A 24,578-nucleotide genomic window follows, 5' to 3' on the forward strand; every position below is an offset into this window, starting at 1 on the left:
AAAAAAAAAAAAAAAAAAACATGTAAATAACTCTGAAAACCAGTAGCTCCAGGAAGATGTGGAAAATAGTCCATGGTGGTGAATCACTAACCTGCAGAAATTCCATCGACAAATAATATGCCTGCTTGACATTCAACTTCTCGTAAAGTTCATATGTCTCATTCCAATTTATGATAAGAGCATCTCGAACACTTTGTGCAGTGGCAAAGTAGGCCTTAGGAAGATCAAATCGATCGGGAGAAAATAGAGGGGTAAACTCTGCATGGTATTTAATACTCGCGGCAATCGATGAGGAGTCCGGCTCAAAAGTACTCGCCCCGGTTGCTGATTCTGAAGGAAATAATGGGGTATAGCATGAAGCATAGTTCACTAGTACAGAAGCTTTCAAAATTAAATGACATGGAAACTATCGCATAATGCAGCATGATTTCAGTCTTACGACAAATATATATTATATAAAGAAGATGTCAATTTCTTTCGTAAGGACGCTAAATGACCAATCGTCAATTTCGACAACATCATTCGAATCGTATCAGGAAAGTAAATCAGTACATTATATCTTCCCTAAAGAAATGAAGAAATGAAGAAATGAATCAAATGACGTCCTCCGATGCACAGCCAATGCCGATCATTACAATTTTCCAGCACAAGCAGTGAATCAGAATGTAAAAATAAAACCTCTCAACTAAAAGACAACCTCAGCGATCGATTTCAAAAATGAAAAATAAAATATAACACAAGAAGATCATACAATGAGCACATAATCCAGAGGAAGCATCAACCTCAACGCCAATTCATAAAACCGAAAGTAAAATCAATCAATCAAACCAGAGAAAAAGCAAACTACCTTCATCAGCAACCGGATCCTTCAACTTCTGTGTCGGCTCACTGGACACATTCCTGACCACAAGCGTCCGCTTCGGCGATCGCCAACTCGAGGTCCGGACCAGAAGCAACCTGGATTTACCATACCTGGTACTCAAACCGATTAGAGAAGGCAATGAATTGGAGCCCGAAAACGGTTCAGCTCGATTCAAAGCGACGGTCAAATGAGAGCTCGCTGCCATGGATTGAATGATTCTGCGTATTGAAAGTGGCCTGGACTGACTTGATTTTGGCTTCCAGTGGTTTGAGAGAGCGTTGATGTGTAAGAAACCAGATCATGAGTGAGCTATAAAGACATGAGCAAGCCGTTCGAAGTGACGAAATCACGGGCCCTCCATGTACCGCATCCGTAATGTGTGGGATTTTATCCCGTGCAGCCACTGTTGTGAGCTATTGTATGAGTGGCTCCCAATCGCCTTTAATTTTTTTTTTTTTTTTTTAATTAAATCGATTTTGAACAACTTCAAATCCTATTTTTAGGCACCCTTTTACTTAAATTCATATTTTAATTTATTCACATTTTTTTATTAAAAAATTATTTTCATTTCAATTTTTTTTTTATCTTTTATTCGAGAATATATACTTTAGCGATAGTCACTCCAAATTTTTTCTTTCTAAAATATTCTATTTTAATTTTAAAAATTGCATAATTATTTTCTTTGTTAATAAATAAATCAATTCTACTTCATCTTATTTCTTATATTTTCCTAATTTAATTTATGTCATTTTAGTTTTAAATTTTAATTCTCTTATCCTAAAATGTTTTTAATATTCTATTAATGTCTAATATGATTATAATTATAAATTTTATTAGTTTTTTTAAATATACCATAAATATTAAAAATTGGAGTTGTATTAAAATATATAATTTTATTGTACACGAACAAAGTTAAAAAAAACCAAATATTATAACATGACTAATTTATTTATTTATTTTATTCTATATCTTTTATAAATATTTTTTAAGATTTTTAAAATAAGAAAAGTATTTTTTTCTATTTTCTATTTTATTTTTACTTTAATTACTCCCTCCAATTTCTCTCTAAAAATTATATATTTTCCTTTAAAAAAAAATTATCTCTAAACTTTGTCAAACATGTTTTTTACTTTTTAACTTTATTCTCTCAAATTTCTTTCTTTATATAACTATTTTCACTCTAAAATTTATCTTTTTTTTTTCACCGACTAATATCCCATCCCTAATTATTTATATTTTATAACTCTAAATTTGAAATAATTGTCAAACATATTCAATTTTCTATTTTTTTTAAATATAAATAAAAAAAACATTACAAAAATAGTTTATATGTTAAATGAAATAATTGTCAAACATATTCAATTTTCTATTTTTTTTAAATATAAATAAAAAAATCATTACAAAAATAGTTTATATGTTTTTCATTTAACATAAATGATAAGCGCCAACATTCCCAAATAAAACTAACTTAACAACATTCCCAAATGTTTTGTTTGTATTCAACAATAATCCCAAACATGAATATTACATCCAGCTAACTTAAACATAACGTACCAAAAAAGCTAGTAAATACAAATTTAAGAAAATAAAAGCACGACATAAATAGTTTTAATTGATAGTATTCTAATCATTTTCCAATATCAAGTACAGTTTATTATCACTTTATTATTTTATTGATTTGATATACTAATATTGTAAAGATTTTTTTAGCTCAAAAGTATTTGTTTCAATTTGTACCTTAGCTAACATGAAGATGCAATGTATAGACCGCTTGAATCTTCTTAACTTTGCCTAAACGGGAATTAATTCTAACTCCCACATGATAAAAAATAGTAAAAGGTCTCGAGCAGAAAATGATCCTATTTGACCGCTATACATTGCTAACATTAGAAAATGGAATAATCGGGAATCTCGAGTAACTGGCCAAGCCGCTAAAGTAGCTAAAGTGGTGATAAACCCCGTCAGTAAAATGGGTCCTATGGAAAGTCCATCGATTCCCAATCTCCAGTAAAAATCCAAAAAAGGGATCCATTTATAATCCTCTGTCAGTTGGATTAATGGATCGTCTAATTCGAAATGATAACAAAATGCATAGGTTGTTAGAAGGAGCTCGAGTACACAGATACATATCGTATACCATCTCATTACTTTATTTCCTCTATGAGGGAAAAAGAAAAGTAATAAACCCGCAAATATTGTAATCGATTCTTCGAATTTTGTAATTCCATATTCGAATTTATTATTACAGTAATTTTTAGAAATGATTTTATTTTTAAAATCTAAGTATAATAATTAATTATAGACATCTAAAAATTTATTAGAATAATAATTAAAATATAACCCACAAATATTAAAAATTCAAAAAATATGGTAAAACCATAGTGGGAACCAAGTTGCCTAATATAGACTACTCAAAATAATTAATGGTATATAGCCCCACAAACCTTAGCAAATGTCATAAATAATGGTTCATTTAAACTTTGCTAGGTGACATAAATCATATAAATGTCATTTTACATACATTAATTTAAAATATATACTCATTTTGATATATAACTTTCCAATTAAATACTCTCCCCTATATTATTTATTTTTCCTCCTTTTTTGAAATTTAGGATTTTTAAGCAATTATTTTTTTAAATGATATAATAATAAATGATATTTTATTTAGAAATGTCGAGGTGAAAATAGAAAAGTCTTATTTGCGCGGGTCTCTACCTCTTATTTCAACATTCATTCGACGAAAATGTTCTAACATTACACTATAATACAGAGTGAGACGAGATGCAATTATTTAGGGGGCGAGTTTTTTTTTTTTTTTTTTATCCTATTTTCATTTAATTAATAATAATAAATCACGATCCAAAATTGAAGTGATCAAAGATTAAAATAAGCGAATTATTTTTCCCTTTTTTGTTATTTTATATTTTTAGAATGTGAGAGGACTTGGGGATGCACGATGAACCGTCTATTATTATTTATTATTTTAATTTTAATTTATTGAAAGATGAACCGTCAATTGTTTTGTCGTGAATCGCACGGAGATATTTTCTCGATCGTCTTAGTTGCGGACTTTTTCCAATGTCTGACGTGTCTAAGTGAACGGCTAGGATTATTTTAGAATTTATTTAATTCCTATTTGTCTATTTTTAATTTTATTTTCATGAAATTCAATAATAAAATTCAGGTATTTTAATCGACCAAAATTAAAATATGTGAAAGTACAAATGTTAATATTAGAATAATGAAACCAAATAATTAATATTGAGATTTATGTATTATTTTAGAAACATTAATTTATAATTAATTTGAAATAATGATCTAACAAATAATTTTAATTCAACAATCATATAAGCAATGTTTAACCTTTTTAAAATTTTTATTAAATTAAATAAATTATTGAATTAAAAAATAAATCAACCATTTAATTCTATTTTACCATTCATATAAAATAGGTTTTCAATCTAATAAAGTGGATTCATTTAATATCCAGTTTATTTTATTATATTGAAAATAGATTCTATATAAGATAGAATCCATTTTTAATATTTTACACATTTTTTATTTATTGCATAAATATGTTATTAATTTCATGTTCTCTTTCCAAAGTTTCAATAAATTTAAAAAATTAAAATAGTTAACTTATTATTATTAAAAAATTAAAATAATTATAAATAATTAACCAACATTGCTTCTAAACATATTATTGTATAAATTGATTTTTGGAAGACGAATGGGATTGATTGTAGAGGATCAAAACCCCCAAAGTAAAGATATTTTTCTAAAGGACAACCCAAGGAATATAAGTTGGTGAAGGTGATCACAATTTCCAACCGTCCACGTGTCGTTGTGCAAGTTAATGACGTGGACAGAGTAGAGATATTCCAGTGCAATGCAAGTGCAAAAGTATTCAATAAATGCGCACAGATTAAAAGGCCTATCATTCCGGCGCGTTTAAGAGAGTGACTATCAAGGGCTATCTAGATTCTCACATATATCCTAAACGTAATAAAGATGAATGTAACTACCATTAATATTACTACGATTAGGTTATCGAACATAGAGTCATGAGTGAATTACGAGTCGGACTAATTTACGAATCGAGCGAACACTCCTTGTATGCAATAATGTGGTGGTAAACCTCATTCTAATTCCATGCTCTTAAAACCGTGCGGAAAGGCTGCCCATCGCAAAAATCTCATGCCCATCATTATCCACAAAGATGGGAACGCACGAACCCAAACAATTCTTGCCGAGAATTCGTTTGAGTACGCAGCGGAGGAATTAATCCGACATTGGTTAAGATATACGAGAAACAAACAAGACAGAAGTCAGACTAAAAAAGCTTCAAAATCCATTAAGAATAGAGATTTTCCATGTCATTACAGCTATGAAAGGGTTTGCTTGCAATGAACTTTGCCTAATGCCCTTTGCCGATTTCAATATATTACATAAGAACAGTTCACAAGACACCAATCAAAGCTAAGAATCACTAGTTTATGCAAGTTTTCAGTTAACCTCACCAGTAGCTAATGCCATACTGTATTTGTATTTCAGATAAGCTTTGATGAAGGGCTCCAATTCACCATCCATCACGGAGACAATGTCTGATGTCTCATGTCCTGTCCGAACATCTTTCACTAGCTTGTATGGATGAAACACATAGTTCCTTATTTGCTGACCCCACTCGGCCTTTACGGCGTCTCCACGTATTTGCTTGATTTCGGATGCACGTTGCTCCTCGGCTATGACTAACAGCTTGGCTTTCAACCTGCTTAACGCCTTGATCTTGTTTGCTAGCTGTGATCTTTCCTCTGTATTATAGTTCAGAGAAAGATGAAATGCCATTAATTCAGAGATTTGTTCATAACTTATTAAGAAATATACAATCGAATTTGAGAAGAAATGTTTGATTCAATCAAAACTTGTCACCAGCCAGGTTGAATTATTAAAACCATGCAACATGGAAAAGTCTGAAAGGTTTGTTTGTCAAATTGAAACATAAATGGCCCACCCAGTATGAATGGTGGTTCCAGGTTGCCTACATCAATCTTAAACAGAAAGCTTCAAACATGCAGATTAAACTACTTAATCAATTGGCTCGATCAGTACTTAAAGTGGACGATTCTGCTATAAGTGATGATCGAGGACACGGTCCTACTAACCACTAAGAGAACAGACATCAAGTTGATATGGTGCCATAAACAAGGACAGTCAAATTAGGATAGAAAACCTGTGCAGCGAACCGTGACGCCCGTGGGGATATGAGTGATGCGTACAGCCGTTTCAACCTTGTTAACATTTTGACCTCCTTTTCCGCCTGCCCTTGAAAAACTTATTTCCAGGTCCTCTTCTGGTATTTCAACATCCATGGACTCATCAGGAAGGAGAGGCATGACTTCCACACCAGAAAAGCTCGTCTGCATAGATCTTATATTAAAACGGATAGGCTAAAGGGTCACTTAGTTTCACATGAACTATTAGTCAGCGTAATAATGATTCTGGATTCTAATTTTCAGTTCATGAAAAATTTAAAGCATAATAGCGTTAGGTCCCTTCAATTGTTCATCTTTTCTTAGTATCTCCAAGCACTAGCCATCTTCGGGTAGTGTTAAAATTACCTGTCGAAGTCCTTTAGAGTTAAACGGAGACTGTCGCACGATCCTGTGTGTTCCTTTCTCCCCGGATATATATCCGTAAGCATAACGACCTTCAATTTCAATTGTAGCTGATTTTATTCCGGCTTCCTCCCCAGCAGATTTCTCAACTACTCTTGTTTTGTATCTTTGCTTCTCTCCCCATCTCACATACATTCTCAGAAGCATGTCAGCCCAATCCTGCACTGGAGATTATCAAAAATTTAATATGGGGAAGGAATAAATTTGGTGAAAACGTTGCAGTTTAAAATGGAAGACCAGAATATAATTCTTAGAAGCCGTTTAGAAGACAAAACCAAAAAATACTTTGAAAACAGTTGCCAAGATGAGCAATTAACTACTTACCTGTGCATCAGTACCCCCAGCTCCAGCCGAGATTGTGATGACAGCACCTTCTTTGTCATACGGACCAGAAAGAAGTTGAGTTAATTCAAATTGATCCAGTGCCTTGTTTAGGTCTTTAATGATACTAGCAGCCTCTTCCAGAAGCCCAGTATCTACAGAGTCCATCTCTTCAGTCAGTTTAACTATCGTTTCTGCTTCTTCAACCTGAATCAATCATAATACAGCCCACATCTGAGGTGATGATTTCATTCACTTTTCAAAAGCTTGGTCACGCTATTGACCCAATGTTAAGGCTTAGTTTTAGTTTAATTTTCGTCAAATAGATTATTTCCAAGCATTACTATGACCATACGTAGAAAATTGGGGCCTTAAGATCTAATATTGCAATTCCAATTGATATACAGAGTAAGCCATAGCGACGATATACTTGGGCGAACCTTGATTTTAAGACAGCCCCCCCAACAAACACTTGCATTTATGATTGCAAACAAATGATATTGAAGTTGATCTTCATTTTATCTGTAAGCACATACAAGTGATGCCTACACGACATTAAAGATTTATTGTTTTTTCTGGATGAAAAAATGAAATTTAAGATTCGAGAACAAGTAGAAGATATCTTCAAAAAATATATTTAAATCTGTAGCAAGTTAAGCATGATTACCATATTTGCTTTAACTCAGAGGGTGATACGTGTATATTATTATGTATATTGACGTAGATATCTTAGATCCAAGACTTTATTAATCATTTGTCCTTCATCTAAAATTTACCCTCTTTCAGTTTTGGGCTCCCATATACGTCTTTATATGCGACTTTATCCAACGAATTAGAGTATTCCTAAAAATTAAATTCCATGTTCTATACATTACCTGTGTTTTGAAGTCAGTAAGCATCTTTATTTTATCTTTCACGTCAGTTAGGGCCATGAGAACTTGTTGAGCTTTAGATCTGTCATCCCAGAAAGAGTTCTCGGCTGCCTTCGACTCCAAATCTGCAACTTCTTGATCCAACTGTAACAAACCAGCAGAGTTTCTTATCTCTTCCACACGCTCGGAGGCTGTTTCCACTTCTTTCCTTAAGGAGTAAAAATCTGCCAGCAACAACAAGCATGCGTTATATCATTTTCATTGTGTCGCAAACACCACGGAATCAAAAAAGGATAAATGGGAACTAGATGCATCCAGTAATGCAACCGACGCATAAAATCAAAATTTGGGACAATAAACAGCTTGTTGGGTCTTAAAAATAGTATCAGTAAATATTTTAAGGATGTTATTTAGTAGTTGCCGGCTTACCAGAACAAAAAATAATAAAAAGGCTTAAGAAATTTGTCATTCAAGTGAAGATTCATATGGCAGACATTGACCACATTTGATGAATGTAATATAACTGGTAAGTCACTTATTCTTATGCCACCCTACCAAGATTTACCAATCATTCAAGAAACCATTGGCGCCTCATAGTGACCAAATTTTAATGCTCGTAGAAACCTGAAGATTGAAGTCAAAATATGGCACAGATATTTATTTGATCAATTGCCCACTAAGAACAACTACAATATATCAGTTTTATGAAAGCTTGAATCATTGAAAGAAGTAAAAAAGCGCATTATATCATATTAATGAAGCTATTATCATCTTCCACGACCTTAGCTGAACCAAGAATAACTGAAAAACATGAACACAACACAGGCAGTTCAATAATTAGAACAGAACATCAAAAACACAGTATTTTCAATCAAAGAAAAGTAACATACCTTGCATCGCCCATTCTTGCGTATCAGAATCGACCTCCTCACCCACCTGGCTCTCGGGCGTCGCAAATCGAACTGCTGAAAGAAGCCAATAAGTTACAGAAACTAGAATTCGTTGCCAATACAAGGAACCTCAACAATTTGTAAGAAGATAAACGAGACCAAAAGCATAGGAGGCGATCCAGAATAACCAGAATCAATTCAATGAAGAAAAAAAAAAAAACCACTAAAACAGAACTTGAATCATTGTGACAACGAGAAAGCACGACAAATTGAAAGAAATTGGGAATGAGATTAAAGGGGAGGAAATCTTCTAATCGACTCACCGAGAGAAGAACGAGAGTGAATAGAGAGAGAAGTGCGAAAGCGCGAAAGCGGATATTGTAGCGGGCTCGAAGTTCTAGTGGTTTGAAGTCTGGGAGGTGGGAAAACGGGGGAGGTGCAGAGCCACAATGGCCGCTGAACGACGTCCATGGCTTCCTCTTCGTTTCACTTCTGCAAAAACTCCTTCAGTAGATTACCCATACAATTTGGAGATAAAACCCCGCCTAGTCCACGTCATCAGGTCTCGTCTCTCTCTTCCATTTCTGCTCTATTTTTTAAATCTAAATTCATAAAAATTGTATTTTATCTAAAAAAAATACTCTAAAAATTCAAAAAAATATTATTGTTATTAATTTTGGATTAACTTTTATAATAGAACTTTAATTTTTTTTTTTTTTTTTTTTTTACTAATATCATTTTATTTTTTAAAAAATTCAAAAATACATATTATGTTTTTTTTTTAATAATTACTGTATATCGATTTTTCATATTTATTTTTGTAGCACGAATATGGAATATAAGTATCCAAACAATTAATTAAAAAATAAATAAAAAAACTGTGTCGTTTAATTAGGAATGTTCTTAAGACTAGAAAATACGACCAATATGAGCTGTCTAACCTAAACCATTAAAGTTTGATTATGTTCGAGTCAGTTCATGAATTGATTTTTTTTTTATCGGATCAACTTGACTATCCAAAAAATAGGGTTATAACTCAACCTAACCTGACACAACTCTTAAAATTATTATGAAAATTTAAAATATTTAGAGAAGGTTTTATATTTTAGTTTTATAAAATTTTAGTTTTTTTTTATAATTAAAAAAAACAACCGGCAGTAAAAAAAATAAGGTCGAAATTTACCTTCCCCCATGTTTTGCTCTCTACCAAGGCCTAATAAACATGAGAGGTCAAACTTTTATCCCCACGATTTTCTCTCTCTAGAAATCAACGCGGTTTTAATTTGACTAAAAAAAAAGAACTATTTATAACCATTTATTTATTTCCTTTTATTTTGTTTTTTTTTATAATAATTTTAATATTGAGGAAGAAATTAGATCCAATGTGGGAACGTTTTTCAATCCTTTGGAAACTAAAATTACTCTAAATCCACCGTAACACCAACCAGGAATTCTCTCTCTAAACTTCCAACCTTCTGATCCGCAGGAGGGAAATTGCTCGGCTGTAAGAAGCTCTCACCCTTCATACTCCGATTTGGAATTCTCGATCGAGTATTTTCGAGAAACGCATTGGATTTGTTGGTGTTGTACTGGACGCCGTGGATTGGAGGGAAATCTTGAGGGTTTTTTGGTTTTTTTTTTTGGTTTTTGTGAAGTCGTCTTGATCTCAATCTGGAAGTCATTGTCGGTAGGGGATTGGTTGATGCGAGTTTAGATTTCATGGTGGCGCTTGACCGCCATGGATGGTGGGGAGGCTGTGCTAGGGTTGTTGTTTTTGTTGTTGTTGAGTTGTCGTGGCCAACGATTACTATCTGAAGGAAGCTGCATAGAGGATGATGCAGCTTCACTTCTCGCCTAGCATGAGAAGCATCACGATCTCGACCAATAATGGCTTTATTGATTTCATGAAGATCAAGGTTGCAGCTCGCCATATCTCTTACCGAACCATTTTCCACACCTTCCTCCTCCTCGCATTTCTCTTGCCTTTTGTCTTTATCCTCACAGCCGTCGTTACCCTCGAAGGCGTCAATAAGTGCTCCTCGTTTGGTACTCTACTTCTCTATTACATTACGTTCTTGATCCTGTTTAAAACAAAATTTATACATTCTTTTGGTTTATTTGTATTCGAATCTATGATTCAGATCTTAATGACTGATTATCGATGGTTCTTCAAGCCTACGTGATTTGTTTATGTGATTAGGGATCTGATTTTTCCATTTCGGCGGATTTGTGATAGCTCTTCGTTTTCCGTATGGTTTTGTTTGTGAAAACATCTAGCGAACGCATTTCTAGATGTTTTTTAGTCTTAAGATCAAGACTATAGTAGATATAAGTGTATTTGAAATTATGTCTTCCAAGTTTCCTTTTCTTAATTTTCAATCGTTTTTCTTTTCCTGGATGCAAATGTACAACAATGCGCTGGAAAATCTTCATTTCCTTGATCTAGTGCGAAGCTCGATAGAAACTCAATTTAGGCATTCATGGAATTTTTTTTGGTTCCTAAACAAACACTTACAATCACTTTTTCTTCTTATCGCTGAAAATCTCGTTATTCTTTGTACATCTGGTCTGCGGATGGTCTGTGATTATTCTCATTTTCAATTGATAATTTTTAACTCTTAATGCTTCGTCTATGGTAGCTGGCTTCTCCTGTCCACCATCAATACTTAGTTTTTTTTTCTTCATTGGATTGATTGTGGATTCATATTAATGTTTTTCTTTCCTCTGTTTTCAGATTGTTTAGGCAGGCGGTTAGGACCACGGCTTCTTGGTAGGGTTGACGGTTCAGGGGTAAATAATTCCTTTCATAATTGAATGCAACAAATGTTTTGAATTTTATGTATGCTTCAGTCGGTTGTGTATGTTATTAACTTGAGATCTTTCCTCTTGGTCATGGTTAAATGTTGCTCCAGAAACTTGTCAGTGACTTTTACAAGATTCTCAATCAAGTTAAAACTGAAGAAATACCCGATGGGCTAAAGCTGCCAGATTCTTTCACTGAATTAATTTCAGAAATGCAGAGTAACCAATATGATACAAAGACCTTTGCTATAATGTTAAAGGCAATGGTATGTATTGTGCTACAAATTCATATGCATATTGTAGGAAAAAGTTTTTTGTTACTTTTTTTGCCCTCGCTGTGTTCTTTTTCTGCTGTAAATTTACTGTTATCCTATGAAACTATTACAACATTTCTATTTATTTAGGGTGGGCAACAGAGTAGAATGCTTTTCTCTTCCTCAGTTTACATCCATGAATAATATTGTTAACCTTTATGAAATGATGTAATTGGAATGTCAAAACCTGATAAGTGGTAGCTTTTTCTGCTGTTGGACATGGTTCCATGAATTTTTTCTTCAACGTGGATATGGATCAGTCTAATGCATTCCTGTTGAAGTAACTTCTTTATGGAGAATGTGTTTTTATAATATGATTGTAACCCTTGCCCATTTTTTAAGTGAAAATAAAATTTTCTTCTTGTCTTTCTTACCATGTTTAAATCTTTTTTTTTTGTACATATATGATCTGTCAGCATCACTCTAATGTGTATTTCATGCCTGAAATTGGAAATTTTTGTATAGTCAATGTCTTCACAAGACCATTTGTACATCCGTTCTCATTCACTAGATAATTCTTTCTTGTTTCCTCCAGCTAACTTCTTTTCCACAATGCTATATAAACTCACATTTTTTTAATGAATGTTTGTAGAACTTTGATTGCTTTGACTTTTGTTCCCGACTTCTCTTTCCTGGAGTGATTAGTGCTCATGTTTTATCTAGTTTTTGTTCTTTCTATGCATATATTTGATTCATAAGAGGTCCTTCCTGATTTCTTCTGAAAAAGAAAAAAGAAAGGAATAAAAAACTGCTTTGTCCTTCACATGCAGCTTAAAAAAAATTTCGGGGCAAGAAACAAACTTTTCATTTGGAAATATAAGGGCCATACAAACTCATGGAACTTAGTACTAAACAATAAGTTTAAGCTTGGTGTCGTATGATGAGTGTCGCAATTTTTAACTCATTCTTTTGTAATTTATTTATGATTATCCTCTTATGTTCAAATTCTCTAGTTATTCATGCTTTATTCCCATTATTTTAATTTTAATAACTGTTAAGATTTATAAAAAAAATATCGCCCGTTTAATGGGTAAGGTTCTAAATTTTCCATTGGAAGTTGCCAATAGGTTCGAACATCATCTTATTTTTTGTTCTGGATATATTTCAGCTTCAGATTTCTGATTGAAGCTGCAAACAAGGTGCTGCTTATCTAATATAATGCTTTTTATTCTGCGTAGATGGAGAAATTTGAAAAGGACATTAGAGAATCTAAGTTTGCAGAGTTGATGCACAAGCACTTTGCTGCTAGTTCCATTCCAAAAGGCATCCACTGCCTATCTCTTCGTTTAACCGATGAATATTCGTCCAATGCTCATGCACGCAAACAATTGCCTTCTCCAGAGTTACTTCCTTTACTCTCGGATAACTCATACCATCATTTTATTTTGTCAACCGACAACATTTTGGCTGCTTCTGTTGTTGTCAATTCTGCTGTGCGGTCTTCTCTCAGACCTGAAAAGATAGTATTTCATGTCATTACTGACAAGAAAACTTATTCTGGTATGCACTCATGGTTTGCGCTAAATTCTATTGCACCTGCAATTGTTGAAGTTAAAGGCGTGCATCAGTTTGATTGGTTAACAAGAGAAAACATCCCAGTGCTTGAAGCTGTAGAAAACCAGAATGGGATAAGAAGTTACTACCATGGAAACCACATTGTTGGTGCGAATCTCAGTGATACAACTCCACGGATATTTGCTTCAAAATTGCAGGCTAGAAGTCCAAAATATATATCCTTACTAAACCATCTTCGCATTTATTTACCAGAGGTAATAAGCTACATCCTAGTTTTGTTATGCCACTAAGATTAGTAATCTCTACTATGAATTTGTTCAACTGACAATTAGTTCTCTCTTCTTTTTCCCCATATAAACAATTAAAATCTGTAGCTGTGAATTGAAAAGGAATGCAAAACATGTTTAGGTTATATTATAGAAGTCCAGATAATATTATTTGCCTGCAATATGTAACTTTCATGTTTGAGGCTTAATTACTTTACATTCACTGTAAATTGCACAGCTCTTTCCAAACCTGGACAAAGTGGTCTTCTTAGATGATGATGTTGTGGTTCAGCGTGATTTGTCTCCCCTATGGGATATTGACCTTGAAGGAAAGGTAAATGGAGCTGTGGAAACTTGTAATGGTGATGATGAGTGGGTAATGTCAAAGCGGTTCCGCAACTACTTTAATTTCTCCCATCCAATTATAGAAAGGCATTTAAATCCTGATGAATGTGCCTGGGCCTATGGGATGAATGTCTTTGATCTTCATGCTTGGAGGAGGACAAATATTAGGGAACTTTACCACTCATGGCTGAGAAAGGTAAGTAATACATTGCCTTTCTTTTATGGAAGCAGTTTTCTTTTGTATGAAATCATCCTGTCACCCTCATTTACTTTTGGCTTCAATCTTCTGGACTAATTTTTAATTTTTTATATTGACTTAAGTGAGTGATGAAATGCGTGATGCTATTGAACTTAAGACTATTATGCAGTTTCTTTTATAGATTAGTTTTTCTCTTCGCAGTATGAGTATAATTATAACGAATAAGGATGCATCTTATCCATTTGTTTTGATGGTTGAGTTTTCTATTACAGAATCTGAGGTCAAACCTGACAATGTGGAAGCTGGGTACCCTACCCCCTGCTTTGATTGCTTTTAGAGGTCAAGTTCATCCAATTGATCCTTCATGGCACATGCTTGGCTTGGGCTATCAGGAACGGACGGATGTCGAAAATGTGAAGAATGCAGCAGTTATCCACTACAATGGGCAACTGAAGCCATGGTTGGAAATCGGCTTCGAGCATCTCCGTCCCTTCTGGACCAAGTATGTCAATTACTCCAATGATTTTATAAGAAACTGTCACATTGTGGAATCATAGACAATTGTCATAGAACTAACATCAGAAAGGAGATAAAAAAAAACCAAAAAAAAAAAAAAGGTGATGAAAGAAAGATTTGGAGGGGGTCTGAACAAAACATTTTAAAAGCTCAGCAGAAGAAGGCAAGCTTAATCAAATTGGTTGGACAGATGAGAAACATTCTCCTTGTTCAGAACTTGCCACCAATTGTTTTTACTACTATGGAGCGGTAACGATGATGGGCACTCGTCTCACATCAGATTCATTCTTTCAGTTTGTAGCAATAGAAATTCTTCCTTTTTTTGTTTTTAAATATTTTTTGGATTGCAAAAAGGGTACTGTTGTTCGATGTTCCTGCAGGGGTTTGAGTTTAATTCTCCTGGTTATTACAACTAAGTGCAATAGAGAAGAGGATATGAAATAGGGTATTGATTGATGCCATTAGGTGCACAGAAGGCCTAGGACAGACAGCCCTACAGACAACATTTTTCCTGCCAGTTGCTTTTAATTTCTGCCGTTCATCTGAGATTATTACCCCATGATATAGCCATTTTTTAGAAGTAGGTTTATGGACAATATTTGCTCCTACGAGTCCCATTCAATTGGGTTTTTCTTTTCCCCTTTCTTCTTTTTAGGTTCATATCTCTATTCGTTTTGTAATATTCACGATATACATTCCAAAATATGTGCAGAAAATTCATTTTTCCCCTCTTTTTTTGAGACTCATTACTAGAAGTCCTATAATTTCTCATGTTTGTCCTTCTATTTTACTCCTTTGTATTTAATTGCTTTTCTTTTATCTCATGGTGTCATGTAGACATTGATTATTGACTTAACCATTAATAATTATAATTGTTTAGTTTTGTGGAATCAAAAGAGTGAATTTATGAATTAGTGTTCTATCCAAAGTTAGTGTTAAATAATCTAATCAACATCAATATTTAAGGTTTGTTAGTTAATTTAATTTTTCATTCTTTTGGTTTTGGATCACTAAGACCGACTTTCGTCCTTGCTTAAGATGGGTGGGTCTTGTAGTCAAGCTCTCTTCTGTCTTTGCACTTGAGGGCCAATTTCCGAGCAAACCTTTGCACACCTCTATTACCTTTTGGGAGGCTTATGTCCCATAGAATTTGTCTACTTGAGACTATCCTTTGGCTCGTGGGTTATGACACAAGTTAGATTTCTAGCTTTTCCGAGGACCTTCTTCACCCTCCACCTAAGTTGCGCAGGATTGACGGCCAATCCCAGGTAAGAGTAAAATAATAAAAGAACTTTATGCAAAAAAAAAAATATTATTTATGAGGTAAATTAAAAAAAAAATGGAGGCCTAATAATTAATGGTTGAAAATTTAGTTGGATTTTTTATTAAAAGATTAAATGTTTGAATTTATTGGGTTAAAATTTAAGAAAAGAAAAAAAGAAAAACAAATTGAGATTTCAAAATTTGAAAGGACCAAAATTAAGCAACTAATTTCTATAATTTAATATTTTCAAAATTTGGGTTAAAAATTGCAAATAATATTTTCTTCCTCTCGAACCATATCCACATGGGTTTGTTTGCCACGTGGCGGTTTCTCAAAACGAAGGCCCGCAATTTCTTTTTTTGTTCAAAGCAACGTCGTGGCATTTTTCATTTCTAGGATCTTCAAATGCGTTTTCGCGAGGGTTCCCGAAGAATCACCACCATTGCCCGACTCCTCCTCTTATACGCTTCTACTCCGACTCTCCACTTCGGTTAACAAGAATAATTCTCTCTAAATTCCATTTTCCAATATTCTATTTCCGATTCTTTCTCTTCCACTTCCACTTCCACTTCAATCCATTGCCCACTGAGTTTGCTCGCTGTTGAGGCTAATCTTTACCAATGGCTTCCACCACTGCGCCATTTTATGCACTTGGGATTCGTTTTCCTTCACATTCCTCTTCCATTTCTTCTTCCACTAGAAACGCGCTCATTCTCAAGCCTCCGCTTCCCGTTTCCCTCACTGCGAAACCTAAATCGCGCTTGCTGTTGAATACCAGTGGTGGGTGTCACAGATTTGGGGGGAATTCGAGGTTTGTTGTTCGCTGTGATGCCTCAAATGGAAGGGTTAGTTCTTTTGTTTTCTTTGTTTGTTATTGCTATTACTCATTTCTTGAAGTTCGATTTGATTATCTTTGACTTCCACTTGTGGCGTTTAAATGGTTTGAACTTGTACTGATATCTGAATTCGAGGATGTAGTTTATGCATTTTACTGATTTTGTTTAGTTTTACTTCAGATTACACAGCAAGAATTTACAGAAATGGCTTGGCAAGCTATTGTTTCTTCGCCAGAAATAGCAAAGGAAAACAAGCATCAAATTGTGGAGACTGAGCATCTGATGAAGACTCTACTGGAGCAGAAGAATGGGTTGGCTCGTCGGATATTTTCTAAGATTGGGGTTGACAATACCCGTCTTTTGGAGGCTACTGATCAATTCATCAAACGCCAACCTAAGGTAATTGCATCATGGAATCAAATTCTTATATGTGTATATGTATATTACCATTAGTCTTGGGCCTTTATGAACTTCTAACTTTTGGCTGTGAATTTTAGTTGTTATATCCTAAAATATGTTAAACGAGTCTCTATTATACTGCACTAGGTTCTTGGTGAGTCAGCTGGTTCAATGTTGGGACGTGACTTGGAAGCACTGATCCAACGAGCCAGAGAATTCAAGAAAGAGTATGGGGACTCATTTGTGTCTGTTGAGCACTTGGTTCTTGGATTCGTTCAAGATCAACGTTTTGGGAAGCAATTGTTTAAGGATTTCCAAATATCATTGCCAACTTTGAAATCTGCAATCGAGTCCGTTAGGGGGCGCCAATCTGTTATTGACCAAGGTGACACCTTCTCTCTCTCTCTTTTAATGTATTTTGAATACTTTTATGTGGTTATGTTGCGGCACAAGTCAAATCTCTAGGCAATTTGTTGGACCTGATGTTTGATTTTGATTGTGTTCTGTCTACATGCAACTATGTAAACCAATCCTCAATAATGTGCCATGAGGAAAACATCAAAAAATTGGTTGATGATTCTAGCTTATTAAAGCAATCAGTGAAGGAAAATGGATGGAGATGAGGGACATTTTGTCCTCCAGCAATTAACATACATTAGAGCTTATAGAAAATTAAACCACCTTGGTGTGATTTTATTTTGGTTGAATGCGTACTTGTTCTTTTTGTCTTGTTTGAATGTATACAGTGGCAAATTCGATAATATATGCTTCTCTATATCCGTTTCTCGTTCATAATGTCGGTAGCATGTGCAGTTTGAAGTGTGTATTCCATTTTTTAAGTAATCGTGATCTCTTGCAGACCCTGAAGGCAAGTATGAATCTCTTGAAAAATATGGAAAAGATCTGACAGCATTGGCTAAAGCTGGGAAGCTTGACCCTGTCATTGGAAGAGATGATGAAATTAGAAGGTGCATTCAGATTCTATCTAGAAGAACAAAGAACAATCCTGTGCTTATTGGTGAACCTGGTGTTGGGAAAACTGCTATTTCTGAAGGGTAAGTGCAGTATTTGGCCCTGTACAGAATTCTTTTTAATAATTAAGGCACTGTAAGATCCTGGCTTAGCCCTTTGGGAATATTATCTGCATGAAGGCAACCACCGACTTGTTAGCATTGTTTTGATTTGTACTTGAGTATGGATCAAACGGGAAGACGTCAATACTGTTGAGAAGGCTAGACTTCTCATTTCCTGGTTGATATCGAAATGGGAATTGTGCTGCTTTAATTTTCTCCGTAGAGAATTTTTGTTAGCGTATGCTTTTGCTTGGAAAGTGGTTTGGCTTATATTCCTAACGACTCTAGTACTTGTATACTATTTTATTAAACAGGCTCGCTCAAAGAATTGTTCAAGGTGATGTACCTCAAGCTTTGATGAATAGGCGGGTATGTAAATGACTTTTTCCTGCTCTCTCTGTCTCTCTCACAAATTTCTCCTTGATAAAAGATGCTGGTGGCCCTTTCATGGTTTTGTGATTACTTCTGTTCCTCCATCCCCTTTTGGGAGGTGTTTTAGGATTCACAGTTTACCACAGTCTTAATAACTTGCTCTTTTCTTGTAGTTAATATCACTTGACATGGGTGCTCTAATTGCTGGAGCAAAATATCGTGGAGAATTTGAGGATAGGCTCAAGGCTGTTCTGAAGGAAGTTACAGAATCAGATGGCCAGATTATCTTATTTATTGACGAAATTCACACTGTTGTTGGAGCAGGTAGCATATCCAATCTTAAATTTGGAAAACTGTAGCCTATTGTCACTGGCACATGTTCTTGGCGGTGGCTTCCCAATATGGTGGAAACTCTTGTTTGACTGATGAGCGCATTGGTCTTTTACCTTAATAAGTTACTGGTGTCTCCACAGGTGCTACAAACGGTGCAATGGACGCTGGTAATCTATTGAAGCCTATGCTTGGTAGGGGTGAGCTTCGGTGTATCGGTGCCACAACATTGGATGAGTATCGAAAGTACATCGAAAAGGATCCAGCATTGGAGCGTCGGTTTCAGCAAGTTTATGTTGATCAGCCAAGTGTGGAAAATACCATTTCTATCCTCCGTGGGCTTCGTGAAAGATACGAGCTGCATCATGGAGTTCGCATATCTGACAGTGCTCTTGTAGAAGCTGCAATTCTTTCAGACCGTTATATTAGTGGACGATTTCTGCCCGACAAAGGTAAATATCATTGTGACGATTGGAATTATTTGATGTAGTTGAAAATAGACATAGCTCTATTGTAAAGAAAAACTTTTAGCGGAAGGATTTTGGAATATGCATGTCATGATGGTTGCTAATGGTAATTTTTTTGAATACAGCCATTGACCTCGTTGATGAAGCTGCTGCTAAGCTGAAAATGGAAATTACTTCAAAACCTACTGCTCTTGATGAGATCAATAGAGCAGTACTGAAGCTCGAAATGGAGAGACTTTCTCTAACAAACGATACGGACAGAGCTTCTAGAGATAGGTTGAGTCGGCTTGAAGCTGAGTTGTCTCTCCTAAAGGAGAAACAAGCCCAACTGACTGAGCAGTGGGAGCACGAAAAGTCGGTCATGACTCGCCTTCAGTCTATCAAAGAGGAGGTATGTTGGTGTTCTTCTTCCCTTTCTGTTACAGAAATCTTTTACACATTCAACTATTTAGTCTGTTGTGATGGTGTTGTTGGAAGAATATAACTTTTGATGTTTCAAGAGGTAATATAATCTGGCCTAAACTAGAAGTAGAGTAGAATTTTTCGGTTCGGATTGTTATCTGCTCGGTAATTTTACTTTCATTCTTGCAGATCGACCGGGTAAATGTGGAGATCCAGCAAGCTGAAAGGGAGTATGATCTTAACAGAGCGGCTGAATTGAAATATGGAAGCTTAAATTCCTTGCAGCGCCAGCTTGCAGATGCAGAAAAGGAATTAGATGAGTATATGAATTCTGGAAAGTCCATGTTGAGAGAAGAAGTGACTGGAAGTGATATTGCTGAAATTGTAAGCAAGTGGACTGGGATCCCTGTTTCTAAGCTTCAACAATCCGAGAGGGAGAAGCTTTTACATTTGGAGGAAGAACTTCATAAACGTGTGGTGGGTCAAGACCCAGCAGTTAAATCCGTTGCCGAAGCCATTCAAAGGTCTCGGGCTGGTCTCTCTGATCCAAACCGTCCGATTGCTAGTTTCATGTTCATGGGTCCGACTGGTGTTGGAAAAACAGAACTAGCCAAGGCTCTTGCTTCTTATTTATTCAACACTGAAGAAGCCCTCGTGCGAATCGATATGAGCGAGTACATGGAGAAGCACGCAGTTTCAAGACTAATTGGAGCCCCACCTGGTTATGTAGGTTATGAGGAGGGTGGTCAGTTAACCGAGACTGTTCGCCGAAGGCCTTATGCGGTTATTCTGTTCGATGAGATAGAGAAGGCTCATTCTGATGTGTTCAATGTGTTCCTTCAGATTCTGGACGATGGGCGAGTAACCGACTCACAAGGGCGAACTGTGAGCTTTACGAACACAGTTATCATCATGACTTCAAATGTGGGTTCACAGTATATTCTCAATACTGAAGATGATACACAACCAAAGGAAACAGCATATGAAACCATAAAGCGACGAGTTCTGGAAGCTGCAAGATCAATCTTTCGTCCCGAGTTCATGAACAGAGTTGATGAATACATCGTTTTCCAACCTCTAGCTCGCGATCAGCTCAACAGTATTGTTCGGTTACAGGTACCCTTTATACCTCTTTGAATGTTCAATACTCCTTTCGTAACCGTAACTCAAAATTCTCATGAATTAACCACACATTGTACGTTCTTACACAGCTGCAACGGGTTCAAAAGAGAGTTGCAGACAAGAAGATGAAGATCGAGGTGAGCGAAGCAGCAATTCTACTTCTTGGAAGTCTCGGGTACGACCCGAACTACGGTGCTAGACCAGTGAAGCGCGTAATACAGCAGAACGTGGAGAACGAAATCGCAAAGGGCATATTGAGAGGAGAATTCAAGGAGGAAGACACAATTGTAATAGACACAGAGGTATCGGCATTCTCTAATGGCCAACTTCCACAGCAAAAGCTTGTTTTTAGGAGAGTGGAGAACAAAGCCGCCGACAATCCAAACGCAGATGGCATAGAAGCCTCTGCTCAGATTCTATGAACCAAAGGCCGCTTTGTATTTACACACTTCCTATGTAGGGAATATACATAGCAAGATTAATGTTTTTTTACCCTTTTTTTTTCACTCTATAAAGTTCACATGAGGTAATAATACCATGTAATTTGGGGCTGGTTTTACCTTAGGCCTTATATTTAACTGTCCAAGTTTGGCCTGCATGGTTATTATTATTATTTTTTTTTTTTAAAAAAAACCATTATTTTATTAAGATTTTTATTTATTGAATTTTGAAAATAATTTATAATGTAGATAACAAAAAGAAGTATTTTTTATTTTATTTTTAATTTTTACAATTACTATTTAAGGAAAAATAAAGAAGAAAAGAAAGGGAAAAGAGATCACACATTGAGTGAGTCCATTAGCTTGTCGTTTTCGGAAAGTGACCATCCAATTACCAGAATGCCACGTAAGACGGATAGAAATTTACATTTTCACAGCGTCCCAGCCATGGTTACACGTGGAGGTTTTTGATTGGTCATTAAGTTTCCAATTGACTTAGCACTGTGGTTCTAAAATATTCCTCAGCCCTCGTCCTTTCCTTCTTCTCTAATTTAGACCCCAAAGCCAAAGCCTCTTCTTCTTCTTCTTCTTCTTCTTCTTCCTCTTCTTCTTCTTCTTCTTCTTCTTCTTCTTCTTCTTCTTCTTCTTCTTCACCAAATCCCCCGTTCTATGTGAGCTTCAAATTCCCCTTTTCTTCTTCTTAATGCTCGTCTTCATTTTCTTCTTTTCCTCTTCTTGTTTATCTTTTTTCTTTGTTCGGCTTTAGTGCAATGGGAACGAAATTGACTGATTTCTTGCTTCGTTTCTTGCATGCAGAGTCGGGTTTTTGGTGCTATGTTAACGCGGGGAGACTAGGTCCGTTCCGCTGAGGTGAGTCTTTTTCTTTTTTAAAGACGATCTACTTTGTTATCTGGTGTTGTGCGTTCGTTCTTCTTAAGGATTTTGTAGGGTTTTATTTATTATTATTTTTTGAAATTGAATGAGTAATTCTTTTGGGGTTTATTTGATTTAGGTGGTTGTTTTTTGTGATGTATGTGGCCGAGGATTTTGTGGATCTGACTCTAATTTACTAAACTTGCTTGAAGAATTCTGCTAGAGAGTTTGGGGTTTATGTGTGAATTGAGTATTTGTGCGTGCCTTGGAGTCTATGGTGAATGCTAATCCATTTCTTTGTGTTTAAATTTACTTGTTCTTCTTGAATTGACTTGATTGATTAATCACTTCGATGTTTCGAGTCTCTGGTATTGGTTTTAGTTTCTTAACCATTGCTCGAGACATCATGGGTGTCTAAGGCTTGTTCGATGTATACAGTGTACAATAGTTCATTGGTGTGAAGATTGTTGATCGGAGCTTAGTTTTTCAACAGCTGCTCATTCAATCTTCTAATCTATTGACAACCCATGCCAGATTAATTAATGGTTCCCAGATGCCCATGAAGGAATGATTTTAACAAAGCAATACCGGTGTGTGCATTCAGCGAGCTGCCTGTGCACAAAGGGGCATCTCAGTGAGGATGCAGTATTTCTAGTATTCCAACATTTGAACTGGAATCCGAAGTTGATTGCCATTCTTTCCTGTGCATGCAAATGGTTTGACGATCTTGCCAAGCGAGTGCTATGGAAGGAGTTTTGCAGGACCAGAGCCCCAAAAATGATGCTAGATCTGCAATCTAGCGGGAGTCACAGTGTTGATGGGAACTGGAGGGCACTGGGGAAGCTGCTTATTTTCTGCTCGGGATGTAAGAAGGGCGGTCTCTTCAATAACATTCAAATTCCTGGTCATTTTGTTTATAGAACCCGATTTTCTAGGACATCGGGCAAGAGTTTTCTTATGCCACAATGCAGAACAGATATTTTATATGTATCTGATCCTTGTGAACATCTCGACCAAGGAGAAGAAGGAGATATCGGTTTCTTCCGGGGTATTTTTAAGTCATTTTCAATGTCAAAGGTTAGGAAAATGCTGATAGAAAGAGGAGCAGAGCTTCATCCAACTGAGGTGTGCCCTTATTGTAAGGCCAAGCTATGGAGCATGCTACAGGCTAAAATGATACCACCGAGTGCAAGCTGCAGATTGGGTGCTTATGAGGATTGCATCGACTACTATGTCTGCCTCAATGGACATATGGTCGGTATTTGCACTCTGTTACCCTTGTCAGATTCTGAAGAGACGTCCGAGTGATAGCTACGTCATACACCATAGAAAAGGTAACATACCACATCTAACTTATGCGTGTTTCTCTGTAGAATCTGGTATAGATTTGAAAGTTGAGCAACCAAAGCACTAAGTTTTTGAGTCAAATACTTATTGTTTAAATTTTCCCTTTGTTTTTCCATCTGCAACCATGCTGAAGCAAATGTTGTGATGGTCATTATGAATTGAATCCCAATTCCCAACCGACAACCTGATTTTCTAGTGGCAAAACTAACTCTCTGTCACCTCCTATTGGTTTCCGTTGGAGGAACTTGGAAATATTATCTGGTCAGGGGAATGGTTTCTTTAACAAGCCTGCGGTGTCTTTTATGTACACCAGAGGAAGAAAGGATCATAGGAGGGGCGCTTTATAGTGTAAGTGAGGGGAAGGGCCTGTTGTGACAGTTTGTTTTGCTGCAACTTGGAAGAAAAATTTACTTTGATGGGATCATTCAATTGGACTAATTATTTTTTTGCTTTTTTTGTTCTCTGAGTCCATAACTTTTTTTGGGAGCTAGTGTATCTGAGAGCCATTGTTCTTGAACAGGTCGATAAAAAGGCCTGCACAATCGCCCTTGGATCTCATGCTGATTGGATGAACTTTGCCTCTAGTCCGTTCCACTTTTGTTTGGTGGAACCCAGCTTAGAATTATGGGAAAATGTTCAATGGTGAGACTTAGAAGCATTAGCAGAACCAGATTTTTTGTAAAAAAAAAAAACATCCTTTTGGATTGAAAGGTAGAACCATATAATTTTCATGTAAATTAACCTCTGATCTTATACTTGATATTGGTGATGGTGACTGGAATGATTATTATTTAAGATAATGGATTGCTTTATATGTTCTGAACTCTTAGAAATCTCCTTGTGAAATGGATATGACCTTAGCTGAAGCTTCCATCCTTGACACTTGATCATCCCCTTCACACACTTCAATTGAATTACTTGCTTGCAATGTCTGTAAACTTGTTAGGCACAAGTCTTCGATGGTTCCATCACTCTCCTTGTTGCTCCTCTGATGCTCATTGGCCCAATGTTAGCTTCCGGCACGCTTGAAAACTGTTCTATGGAAGTTTTACCTCTGATGCTCAGCTGAGAGG

The 24,578-nt window shown here is 35.7% G+C and overlaps 5 protein-coding genes across 9 annotated transcripts in view; 3 read left to right on the forward strand and 2 right to left on the reverse strand.

The window, feature by feature from the left end:
• The window catches only part of LOC111493307 (alpha-1,4 glucan phosphorylase L isozyme, chloroplastic/amyloplastic), a 5,443-nt gene extending 4,275 nt beyond the window's left edge, over positions 1 to 1,168 (reverse strand). For both annotated transcript variants that reach the window (XM_023142963.1, XM_023142962.1), the window contains exons 1-2: positions 848 to 1,168; positions 92 to 330 (exon numbers count right to left, since the gene is read on the reverse strand). In XM_023142963.1, the coding sequence (XP_022998731.1) occupies positions 92 to 330; positions 848 to 1,067 (459 nt within the window). In that variant the 5' untranslated portion in view covers positions 1,068 to 1,168. The remainder of the gene's footprint in view (positions 1 to 91; positions 331 to 847) is intronic.
• A 4,028-nt stretch (positions 1,169 to 5,196) lies between these two features.
• On the reverse strand, positions 5,197 to 9,144 carry LOC111493309 (peptide chain release factor PrfB1, chloroplastic). 2 transcript variants are annotated; one of them, XM_023142966.1, is made up of 7 exons: positions 8,947 to 9,144; positions 8,624 to 8,695; positions 7,737 to 7,957; positions 6,865 to 7,068; positions 6,484 to 6,699; positions 6,096 to 6,282; positions 5,197 to 5,676 (listed from the first exon to the last, which is right to left on the reverse strand). In XM_023142966.1, the coding sequence occupies exons 1-7, from the start codon at positions 9,092 to 9,094 to the stop codon at positions 5,372 to 5,374; spliced, it is 1,353 nt and encodes a 450-aa protein (XP_022998734.1). In that variant the 5' UTR covers positions 9,095 to 9,144; the 3' UTR covers positions 5,197 to 5,371. The 2 variants fall into 2 exon arrangements, with proteins under 2 accessions (XP_022998734.1, XP_022998733.1); XM_023142965.1 differs by having other exon boundaries at positions 8,624 to 8,698.
• An 865-nt stretch (positions 9,145 to 10,009) lies between these two features.
• Positions 10,010 to 15,313, forward strand: LOC111493308 (probable galacturonosyltransferase 14). The gene is made up of 6 exons (XM_023142964.1): positions 10,010 to 10,669; positions 11,358 to 11,413; positions 11,536 to 11,691; positions 12,918 to 13,508; positions 13,759 to 14,061; positions 14,337 to 15,313. Exons 1-6 carry the CDS (start codon positions 10,456 to 10,458, stop codon positions 14,619 to 14,621), a joined length of 1,605 nt encoding a protein of 534 aa, XP_022998732.1. The 5' UTR covers positions 10,010 to 10,455; the 3' UTR covers positions 14,622 to 15,313.
• Positions 15,314 to 16,225: 912 nt separating this feature from the next.
• LOC111492765 (chaperone protein ClpB3, chloroplastic) lies at positions 16,226 to 21,420 on the forward strand. Its single transcript, XM_023142204.1, has 10 exons — positions 16,226 to 16,689; positions 16,861 to 17,079; positions 17,227 to 17,464; positions 17,939 to 18,134; positions 18,467 to 18,521; positions 18,698 to 18,848; positions 18,998 to 19,306; positions 19,447 to 19,712; positions 19,913 to 20,839; positions 20,935 to 21,420. The coding sequence occupies exons 1-10, from the start codon at positions 16,465 to 16,467 to the stop codon at positions 21,265 to 21,267; spliced, it is 2,919 nt and encodes a 972-aa protein (XP_022997972.1). The 5' UTR covers positions 16,226 to 16,464; the 3' UTR covers positions 21,268 to 21,420.
• A 504-nt stretch (positions 21,421 to 21,924) lies between these two features.
• Positions 21,925 to 24,330, forward strand: LOC111492711 (EID1-like F-box protein 2). Of its 3 annotated transcripts, none has more exons than XM_023142124.1 (4): positions 21,925 to 21,956; positions 22,102 to 22,155; positions 22,597 to 23,492; positions 24,026 to 24,330. In XM_023142124.1, exon 3 carries the CDS (start codon positions 22,726 to 22,728, stop codon positions 23,464 to 23,466), a length of 741 nt encoding a protein of 246 aa, XP_022997892.1. In that variant the 5' UTR covers positions 21,925 to 21,956; positions 22,102 to 22,155; positions 22,597 to 22,725; the 3' UTR covers positions 23,467 to 23,492; positions 24,026 to 24,330. The 3 variants fall into 3 exon arrangements, with proteins under 3 accessions (XP_022997892.1, XP_022997893.1, XP_022997894.1); XM_023142125.1 differs by having other exon boundaries at positions 22,693 to 23,492; XM_023142126.1 differs by having other exon boundaries at positions 21,942 to 21,956; positions 22,652 to 23,492.
• Positions 24,331 to 24,578: the final 248 nt, after the last annotated feature.

Source organism: Cucurbita maxima, unplaced genomic scaffold (assembly GCF_002738345.1).
Source record: "Cucurbita maxima cultivar Rimu unplaced genomic scaffold, Cmax_1.0 Cma_Scf00018, whole genome shotgun sequence".
Taxonomy (NCBI): Eukaryota; Viridiplantae; Streptophyta; class Magnoliopsida; order Cucurbitales; family Cucurbitaceae; genus Cucurbita; species Cucurbita maxima.

Bases quoted from the DNA above. Each gene is read 5' to 3' on its own strand.
- LOC111493309 (XM_023142965.1), bottom strand. From the start codon at position 9,094: ATGGACGTCGTTCAGCGGCCATTGTGGCTCTGCACCTCCCCCGTTTTC. The intron at 7,958-8,623 runs GTATGTTACTTT...TGTTGCTGGCAG, and splicing joins GCAAGAATGGGCGATGCAAG to ATTTTTACTCCTTAAGGAAA. The intron at 6,283-6,483 runs GTAATTTTAACA...AGATCTATGCAG, and splicing joins ACTCTAAAGGACTTCGACAG to ACGAGCTTTTCTGGTGTGGA.
- LOC111493308 (XM_023142964.1), top strand. From the start codon at position 10,456: ATGATGCAGCTTCACTTCTCGCCTAGCATGAGAAGCATCACGATCTCG. The intron at 10,670-11,357 runs GTACTCTACTTC...CTCTGTTTTCAG, and splicing joins CAATAAGTGCTCCTCGTTTG to ATTGTTTAGGCAGGCGGTTA. The intron at 13,509-13,758 runs GTAATAAGCTAC...TAAATTGCACAG, and splicing joins TTCGCATTTATTTACCAGAG to CTCTTTCCAAACCTGGACAA.
- LOC111492765 (XM_023142204.1), top strand. From the start codon at position 16,465: ATGGCTTCCACCACTGCGCCATTTTATGCACTTGGGATTCGTTTTCCT. The intron at 18,522-18,697 runs GTATGTAAATGA...CTTTTCTTGTAG, and splicing joins AAGCTTTGATGAATAGGCGG to TTAATATCACTTGACATGGG. The intron at 19,307-19,446 runs GTAAATATCATT...TTTTGAATACAG, and splicing joins ACGATTTCTGCCCGACAAAG to CCATTGACCTCGTTGATGAA.
- LOC111492711 (XM_023142124.1), top strand. From the start codon at position 22,726: ATGATTTTAACAAAGCAATACCGGTGTGTGCATTCAGCGAGCTGCCTG.